Source organism: Crocodylus porosus, unplaced genomic scaffold, assembly GCF_001723895.1.
Source record: "Crocodylus porosus isolate Cpor-Errol unplaced genomic scaffold, CroPor_comp1, whole genome shotgun sequence".
Lineage (NCBI taxonomy): Eukaryota > Metazoa > Chordata > Crocodylia > Crocodylidae > Crocodylus > Crocodylus porosus.
This window is the reverse complement of record NW_017728886.1, coordinates 239988479-239998644: the sequence shown is the minus strand read 5'-3', so window position 1 is coordinate 239998644 and position 10166 is coordinate 239988479. Positions and strand designations below refer to the sequence as shown.

At 46.1% G+C, this 10166-nt stretch overlaps 1 protein-coding gene across 2 annotated transcripts in view; it reads left to right on the top strand.

The window, feature by feature from the left end:
• ANGPT1 (angiopoietin 1) overlaps positions 1–10166 on the top strand; it is a 253626-nt gene that overhangs the window by 190270 nt on the left and 53190 nt on the right. For both annotated transcript variants that reach the window (XM_019551851.1, XM_019551859.1), the window contains exon 7: positions 4301–4467. In XM_019551851.1, the coding sequence (XP_019407396.1) occupies positions 4301–4467 (167 nt within the window). The remainder of the gene's footprint in view (positions 1–4300; positions 4468–10166) is intronic.

Genomic DNA, 10166 nt, shown 5'->3' with positions numbered 1-10166 from the left:
CTGGTTGTAGAAGGCCACCAGGTTGGTCTGACAGGACCTGCCTCTAATGAACCCGTGTTGGTTGCCCCTAAGCATGATCTCCCCTGCTGGCCCCTCACAGATGTGCTCCTGGATAATTTTCGCAAAGAGCTTTCCATGGACCAAGGTAAGATTAACAGGCCAATAGTTTCCTGGGTCCTCTTTCCTTCCTTTTTTGAAAATGGCGACTACATTGGCCCTTTTCCAGTCCTCTGGAAACTAGATGGTGAATTCCAGTAGGTGATGATCGCTATCACCCATGACCATGTCCCTTGACTTAACTGCCTTCAAGAGCTGACCTGAGAATTCCCGGTCCAGCTCTTCCCCTTGGTAGGGTGTCCTGTAGTAGACCCCCACTAAGTCCCTTTCCCCTGACCCCTTTGTATTCTGACCCAGAGTACTTTAGTTTGCCCCTCCTCTGACCCAGTGCTGTTTGTTGAGGATGTGCATTGATCTTTGACATAGAGTGCCACACCCCTGCGTTTCCTCCCCATTCTATCTCGCTTATACCGCCTATAGCTCTTGATGTTTACCACCCAGTTGTGCGTTGGATCCCACCAAGTTTCAGTGAGCCCCGGTATGTCTGGGTTTGTGTTAGCTAGCAGGAAGGCAAGTTCCTCCTGTTTGTTTCCCATACTACGAGCATTAGTGTAGTGTGTTTATAGAGTACTTGTCCTAAAACTTGCAGCAGGTTCAAAATAAGTAAACTGCATCAGTTCTGGATAAAATAAATGTATGGGTATTTGTAGGCATTTTCCTTTATGCAAGTTACTACAGGGATGTTTATTTCTAGGTCAGTGTTTTTAAAATGCCTCCTCTCTTCCATGTGCTTAGGGAAAGCTGAGTCTGACAGTAAGAAAGGGGCTGCAGGGGAAAGAAGTTGTGAGAAGGGAGGATGGGGAGAGGGCAAGGGTGCTACCTGATCCTCCCAGATTTATTTTCCCTACTGTAGCAGTGGGAGGGGAACAAACTGAAAGCAAACATCCAATGAGTAGATTCTATACCTGGAAAACTGTAAAAAAATTGTAAGTTCTAATTATTGATGGGTCAACTTATATTCAGGGTTATCTTATATTTGAGTTAATACATATATTTAACGTTTTGTGTTTATACAGAGCATGGGATATTGAAAGAGGCGTGTTCTACATACTGAAAGGCTATAACCTAAATAAAATAAAATATAAATAATTCAAGGCACACAGCAGTAGTTCAAAAATAAGTATGCTTTATTATTACAAATGATGAGAAAAATGAGAAGTGGGATTTCCTAAAGTATCTCTTTTTGAACAGTTTGTTTTTGACAAACAAGAGAAAGGTTAACAAAAGCAAAGAAGTGCATATGTTTTTGAAAGTACTTAAACCCATACTTGAAGGCATAATTTACCTCTAACAACAAGGTTTAGGAAACAAACATTGCCTCTGGGATGGTTTCTCCATGACTTCATGCCAGAGTTTGTTATACCTATCTCCAAAGCAGCTGGTGCTGACCACTGGTGAGACAGGATATTGAAGAAGACGAATGACTAGTCTGATTTAGTATAGCAATTCCCCAGTTCCTAGAACAGGAAGGCCATCCCACATATGAGGGCTAGACGGTGAAGAGCCAAGAGTGTGAGGAAGGCAGAAATAAAAAGACAAACAGAGGAGTAACAGCATACAGAGGAATGGGACAGATGTAGATGGTGACATGATTATGCAGATGAAGAGCAGAAGGTTGTATTTGTAGTAAAATATGAATGCTTGAAAAACAAAGGAGTAATTAAGGAAGATTACTGTAGCAACAGTGAGAGGAGTGAGGTCAACAACTCAGATAATGGCAGGCTACAGTGATCTAAGTGAGAAATGACGAGAATTAGACAGTAGTTGTAATGGTGAGGAAAGAACAAACTTTGGCATTACAAAAGAAGAGAGGGAGGGAAAGTGTATGTGTGTGTGTGCATAGAAGAGGAGAACAAGATAATACTTTCTTTAAGATCACCATGTCAGTCCACTCACCATACACTACTGCACTTCATTTGTTAAAGACTAAATACATTATCCTAAGAATTTATTTAATGTCTGTTGAGTCAAAAAGCAGGACTCACAGTGATACGCCTGAATTAATTTATTCAGAATGATGGAACATGCCACAACCTTTCACTTAGTGCATAGCAGGCATGGACAAAATATAACCCATGGGCCATATCCAGCCCTCCAACTGATTGGATCCAGCCTGTGGGAGGTCTCAGCCAATTGTTTTGATCCAGTACGCAGACACCCCCATGGAGTTCTGCGTGGGACACTCCATACCATGCTCCTGCCTGCACCCACTGGCCCTGATCCAAACCAGCATGCAGTCTGCTGGCAGGGCTGCTCGCAGTTTGGCTGCAGCCACCTGGGTGCTGCTCAGCTTCCCCAACATGCAGCAGTGGCTCCTCCTCCTACTCCTGCCTTTTCCCTTGCTGCACTGCTCCAGGTTGGAGGAAACTTCAGCTGGATATCTCCTAACCCAGTATACAGGGCTCAGGCTCCATCACCCAGCTGTCTTCCACCCGCTCCCTATGTATCTTTCAAGCTCATATAATTGCCCACCCCTGGGCTATAGTGTCAGTTCCCTGAGACTTTCTGATTAAACAGTAAATAGGCTTGGTAGCTCTGTTGAAGATGAAGGTAATTTTAAAAGAAAATGAATGCAGTTTAATGAGTCCTGTACAGGACATGCCTACACGTACATTAATGCATCATAATTATGCATTATGTAATAACAGGTACTAACTTAATGTGCTGTAATTGGTGCCACTACACAGTAGCACCAGTGCATGTATTCTATGGTAATGTGCAGTAGACTAATGCTAGTCTACTAGTGATTAGATTCCTACCCTTGTTCACAGCTCAAGATGTCTGAATGAGCATGAGACAATTGTGTGCTTATCTTATTTGAATGATTTGTTCATTGCAAGCTGAAATAATAACTATAGTACTATATATCAATTTTTGGTTTTTGGTGAACATAATGAAACTAAGACTTCTTAGATATATGTAATGACACAGTGCCCCATACCTCAGATAACACTGGAAGTCTGCGAGTGGTGTCAAATATGAAATGCTAATAAAGCATGAAACAAAAATTTAATGCCAAATTCGTAAAGTACCTATTTAGAAAATTAGCTATGCTTTTTTCTTTTACTGCCATTTTTCTGTTTGAGTAATTCTATTGATTAGTTAAATAGGAATAAAATAATCTGTGTTTGTAGAAGATGAGGATGATGCAGATTAATCACAGCATCTAATTTATTTACTTCACATTTAGAAAATATAGTTTTACCTCCACATCTTATTGTTTGGATTTCTTGTCCATAAGTTGTATCACACAAAGCAGTATGAAAGAAGTACAACACTCAGCAATACAAAAGAAGCGCTAATAAGTATAATCACCCATATATGCATTGTATCGCCAAGTAGCAGTGTAAGAAGCGATGAGTTTTTCTAGTGTGCTGTGGCTTTAAAGAATCCAGGATAAATCTCAAAATCCAGGATCCCTCACATTCTGGTCTGCAGTTATTTTTAATTTAAGCTAGGGGCAAAGTCAGGAAGTGGAAACTGGAGGAAGGAGGAACCCACAGATTTTGTCTGCTAGTGTAGCTGGACTGACTGGAGGAGCAGCAGATGGGCAGAAGCCTGGAGGCTTCAATTTAACGCTCTGCAGGCCACATACCAGTTTGACAGTTCTGATTTAAACTAAAACACTCCAGTTTGAGCACCTCTAGTGGTTTGAGTTTTGGCAAATACGTTACAAGAGAAAAGATGATCTATCAAAGTGGCCAGATCTAAAATGAGTCAGGGCTTTACAGATTAAAAGAAATTACATGAATTCCAACCTGGAGCTAGATGAAGGCAAGTGCAAAATCAGAGTTAATGTATTTCAATATGCCCTTAATAAATAAGCTACAGAATTGTGATATAGCTTCCTTGTCTGAGTAGTCCCAAAATGTAGTCTAATGTGGAACTGTTATAAAAGGCTAATAAGTATTATACTGCACCCATCAAGCAGTAGATGAGGGCAATAGCATAATACTTTATTATTTTGTAGTGATTTTCTAATATTACTCATATTAATTTAGCCATAAAACATCTATACAAGGTAAGTATTTAAAGACCCAATTTACAGACAGTGAAAAATTTAAGTGACTTATTATTCAAATATATAAGAAAAAATGTAATAATGAATTATTATGGTATAACTATTGTTTACTATTATACCATATTAAGAAAATAATTAGTTATTTTAACAACTTTTTCCTAGGGTTTTGGTAGCCCATCAGGTGAACATTGGCTGGGGAATGAGTTTATCTTTGCAGTAACGAGTCAGAGACAATATTCTCTAAGAATTGAGTTAATGGACTGGGAAGGAAATCGGGCATATTCACAATATGACAGATTTCATATAGGAAATGAAAAACAGAATTACAGGTACGTACTTATTTGTGGTTTTTTTACAATAATGTTGTATTAATTTTTACCTAATGGGCATTTATAGACATGCTCTGGGAGAGGAGGGAAGTACTTTAATTAGAGCAATTCCAAGAGCCACTGTAATTAAAACATCAGGAGTGTCACGTGTATCAATGTTGCCGCACTGAATAATGGCGGTGGGAGAGCTTCAGTTTTAGCACCTCTAACACCATTATTCAATACGGGGATGCTGATACACTGACACTGGTAATTACCACACTCCAGCAGGGTTGATTAATCAAGTCTGCTCTGCTGCACTGTAATTACAGCACATTGGAGCAGCCTTGCTGTACTTGCATAGGCACCCAATGTAAATAAAGGAGACTTAATATAACCAAGGAATCTAATTTTCTACCAGTGGAATCTGAGAGAAAAAACTAATATACGTGACAATAGCAGTATGGTCAAAAGAGTATTATGCAACTGAAATCTATTTAGATTTGATGGATAATGGGTGGGGATGGCTCTGAGCCACCTGCACTCCTTGGAGATATTAAGGTTCACAGTCAAGTATTAAACCATTTCCCCTACCTAAGAAGTCAGCAAAAGTAAGATTAGGCTTGCTGGATGTCCTGCAGAGGGAACAGTTTTGATAATTTCATATGTAAAGGAGTTCCTCACCCCTCCTCTCCCCACACCACCTGCCGTGAATGGGCTTTGAGGATGGGTGGACCCAGGGGGAGGAGGGGTGCAGTGGTTCAGTTGCACCCCCTTTGATATCTGCTCCACCCAAACCTTTAAAACCAAACCTTTAACACCAGGTGCTCTGGGACTGGTGATAACATTTCTATTCAGGCAGTGCTGAGAATCAGTTGACTTCACGGCTCATTATCAACTCCTTTATTCCTGTCAATCTCTCTTCAACAAAGGTTTCTCCTTTTTAATAGTTTTGATGTTCCAGTATTCAAACTATTCTTTCTTTTGTGATTTTGCTGTCTATCAGCCATTCTTGGTAATGTTTCTCTTCTGTTTCACAGCCCTGTGTACTGTTTTAAGCACTAGCTAGAAATCTTAACTCAGGTGTAGAAATGACCAGGGATCTGAGGTTTCTGTTCATGATGGGAAAATGCGGTAAAATGTGGAGTTTGAGGAGAAAAGCACAGATTTTCTCATGTAAAGAAGAAAACCCCAGATTTTCTCCTTTAAAGGAGAAAAAAATGTGGGGAAAAGGGAGTTTCAGAATGCATGGGGCTGGGGGGAGCAGCAGGAGGGCAGTCAGGCAGGGGGTGCCATGTGCATGTGCTCGCTCAGACAAGCATGTGGCCACCAGGCAGCCTAGAGAGCATCTCCCCACAGATAATTCAGGGTGGATTGAGGCCCCCATAGTGAGGGATGGAGGGACTTGGGCAGGACTGGGGCTGGGGTTGTTGCCCAGCTGGGAACTGCATGTGATTTGGGCCTGGGGCTAGAATCTGTGGCCATAGGGCCCAGGCAGGCAATGGGACAGGGCTGTGGGGGAGTCATCCACGGGGCAGGGAGGCTGCTCCCCACTACTCCTTGCACTCTCAGGGGTGAATTGAGCATGGGGTGGGGATGGGCTGCCCACTGTGGACTCAGGCTCCCCACCCTGCCGCCCTACCCCAGGGGCCTCAATGGCCCAGTAAGTGGGACCCAGCATGGAACAGCAGAGCAGGGCCAGTCAGGGAAGCTTGGTGCTGCTTCTGGGAGCCCTGTGTCCCCATAGCAAGGCACCCAAGGCACCCAGTGTCCACCTGGGAGCAGCAAGGGACATGAGTCTGCACTGGCACCCCCACTGCTGCTGGGTGGGAAGAGAGTGCTTTGCCATGACAGTATGGGACTTGCAGCAGCAGCATCAAGCTTTCCTACCCTGCTCTACCCTGCTTTGCCAGGTCCTGCCCACTTGGCTGTGGCAGCTGTGTGGGAGAGCAACAGGGCAGGGAGCCTGAGCGCACAGCAGGCAGCCCTCACCTGCCACCACCCCCCCAGATGGGCTCTACATTGGCCATGCCACCCATGGGGGAAGGGGAGCTGGGCTGTGCTCTCCACTCTGCTGCAGCAGCCACCAACAGTCCCCATGGGAGGCAGCCAGGGCTCGGGCACTGCTGCTGGGGGCAAGGGCCCCCCTCCAGCAGCGTTCGAGGGTGGAGGACTCTGGGTGGGGAATGAGGGGTAACAGCTGTGGGTCATGAGTGAGGGCCAATGGCATGGGCAGGGCACCAGCACATCAGGGCTTCTCAGAGCCACAAAGCAGTGAGATGGGAGAGCTGGAGCTAGACCTGCGTCCTGGTGAGCAAAGCGGGTGGGGGAGCTCTGATTTTCAATAATACAAAAACCTAAAATCAAATACCATAATATATAGGTATTTGGAGTTTATTTTATTCCAATCAGGAAGGCCAAGGCAGAGATGGAACTGGGACTAGCTACCCAGATCAAGGACAACAAGAAGTCCTTTTTTAAATACATAGGGAGTAAAAAGAAGGTATCGGGTAACTTGGGGCCTCTGCAGGACACACAAGGCAATCTGGTCATCACACCAGACAGCACAGCTAACCTATTTAATGCTTTCTTTGCCTCCATTTTTCTGAGCAGGGACTGGGTCACGCCCCCCCGGTAGGTCCCAGGGGAGGTGCACCCAGGCCTAGGGTTAGTCAGGACCTAGTCAGGAAACTTCTGGAGGGACTGGAGGTATTTAAATCAGCAGGTCCTGACAATCTCCGCCCCAGAGTGCAGAGGGAATTAGGAGAGGTCATAGCAGGACCGCTGGCATGGCTTTATGAGCACTTGTGTTGCTCTGGTGTGGTGCCAGAGGAGTGGAAGAGGGCCAACGTGGTTCCCATTTTCAAAAAAGGGAGGAAGGAGGACTCAGGAAACTATAGGCCAGTCAGTCTTATCTTGGTTGTAAGTCAGCTTTTTGAGAGAGTTATACCGGCACATGTCCGCGAGAGGCCAGCAGGGGAGATTATGCTTAGAGGCAACCAACACGGGTTCATTAGAGTCAGGTCCTGTCAGACCAACCTGGTGGCCTTCTACAACTAGGTCACAAAACCTTTGGATGCAGGTGTCGCAGTGGATGTAGTCTTTCTGGACTTTAGGAAGGCCTTCAACACTGTATCTCATCCCATTCTCATTAAAAAACTAGGAGACTGTGGCGTTAACACCTGCACAGTCAAATGGGTCACTAACTGGCTGGAGGGCCACACCCAGAAAGCGGTGGTGGAAAGGTCATTTTCGACCTGGAGGGATGTGGGCAGTGGAGTTCCCAAGGTCTTGGTCCTTGAGCCCCCACTGTTCAACATCTTCATCAGTGACTTGGATGAGGGGTTGAAAAGCAACCTGTTCAAATTTGCAGATGACACTAAGATGTGGGGGGATGTGGGCACACTAGAAGGGAGGGACAGGCTACAATGAGATCTGGACAGGTGGGTAGATGAAAATAGGAAGGGTTCCAATACTGACAAGTGCAAAGTATAACATCTGGTGAGGAAGAACCAGCAGCATACCTACAAGCTGGAGCACTCTCATCTCATCAGCGCAGAGGCAGAAAAGGATCTTGGAATCACTATTGATTGGGCCGCCAATGTGAGGACACAGTCAGGAAGGCCAACCGCACCTTGTCATGCATCCACAGATGCATCACAAGCAGGTCCAAGGAGGTGATCCCCCCTCTCTATGTGACATTGGTCAGGCTGCAGTTGGAGTACTGCATCCAGTTCTGGGCACCGCACTTCAGGAGGGATGTGGACAGCATCGAGAGGGTCCAGAGGAGGGCCATGCACATGGTCAGGGGGCAGCAGGGCAGGCCCTATGAGGAAAGGCTATGAGACCTGAACCTGTTCAGCCTTCACAAGAGAAGGCTGAGAGGGGACCTGGTGGCCATCTATAAACTTGCCAAGGGACCAGCAGGCAATAGGAGAATCCCTGTTTCTCTGAGCACTACCAGGAGTAAAAAGGAATAATAGCCATAAGATGACTGAGAGTAGCTTCAGGCTAGACATCAGGACTTCACAGTCAGGGTAGCTAGGAGCTGGAACCAACTTCCAAGGGATGTGGTGCTTGCTCCTACCCTGGGGTTCTTCAAAAGGAGGCTAAACAATCACCTAGCCAGGGTCGTTTGCTAACTCAGACACAGACATAGCGGTGCTCACTGAAACTTGGTGGGATCCAACGCATGACTGGGTGATAAACGTCAAGGGCTATAGGCTGTATAGGCAAGATAGAACGGGGAGGAAAGGTGGGGGTGTGGTGCTCTATGTCAAAGATCAATACACATCCTCAGCAAACATCATTGGGTCAGAGGAGGGGTAAACTAATGTACTCTGGGTCAGAATACAAGGGGGTTAGGGGGAAAGGGACTTAGTGGGGGTCTACTACAGGCCACCTTACCAGGGGGAAGAGCTGGATCGGGAATTCTCAGGTCAGCTCTTGAAGGCAGTTAAGTCAAGGGATGTGGTCATTATGGGTGACCTAAACTATCTGGACATCTGCTGGGAAGAGCAGTCAGCCAGATCTGACCACTCACATAGGTTTCTAGCTGAGTTACAGGACCTCCATCTAATCCAGGAGGTGCACACTCCCACCAGGGGAAATGCTTTGTTGGACCTGGTCCTGGCCACAGGCGACGACTTGGTGGGTGGACTGTGAGTTCTCAGATACTTGGGCGATAGCGATCGTCGCCTACTGGAATTCACAATCCAGTGCAGGGCGTCAAAGGCCTGGTCAAAGGCCTGCAGCAAGGCAGCAGCCCTGGACTTCAGGAGGAAATATTTCAATGAGGTAAGGAGGCTAGTCAGGGATGCACTGAGGCCCCAGAGGGGAGGGGATTTGGGAGTCCAAGAAGAGTGGTCGTTCCTTAAGGAGATGATCCTCCAAGCCCAAAAGGTGACAATCCCCATGCAGATCAAAGGAGGCAAGAGTGCTCAAAAGCCCTCATGGCTCACCGAAAGCATCCAGGAACATCTCAAAGCCAAAAAGGAGGCGTAGACCCAATGGAAGGGAGGGGCCATCACCAAGAAGGATTATACCTTCATTGCTCGAGACTGTAGGGGGGCTGTTAGGAAAGCTAAAGCAGAGACAGAACTGGGACTAGCAACCCGGATCAAAGATAACAAGAAGTCCTTTTTTAAATACATAGGAAGTAAAAAGAAGGTACCGAGTAACGTAGGGCCTCTGCAGGACACGCTTGGCAATCTGCTGGTCGCACCAGACAACAAAGCTAACCTCCTTAACAGATTTTTTGCTTCCATTTTTATGAGCAGGTACCTGGATCCCGGACAGACCCCGGGGAGGTGCAGCCAGGCCTAGGGTCAGTGAGGACCTAGTCAGGGAACTTGTGGGGGAAGACTAGACATGTTCAAATCTACATGTCCTGACGATGTCCACCCCAGAGTGCTGAGGGAATTGGCAGGAGTCATATCGGGACCCCTATCGCAGCTTTCCAAGTACTCATGGTGCTCTGGTGAGGTGCCAGAAGACTGGAAAAGGGCCAATGTGGTCACCATTTTCAAAAAAGGAAGGAAAGAGGACCCAGGAAAGAGGACCCAGGAAACTATCGGCCTGTTAATCTTACCTCGGTCCAGGGAAAGCTCTTTGAGGAAATTATCCAGGAGCACATCTGTGAGGGGCCAACAGGGGAGATCATGCTTAGGGGCAACCAACACGGGTTCATCAGAGGCAGGTCCTGTCAGACCAACCTGGTG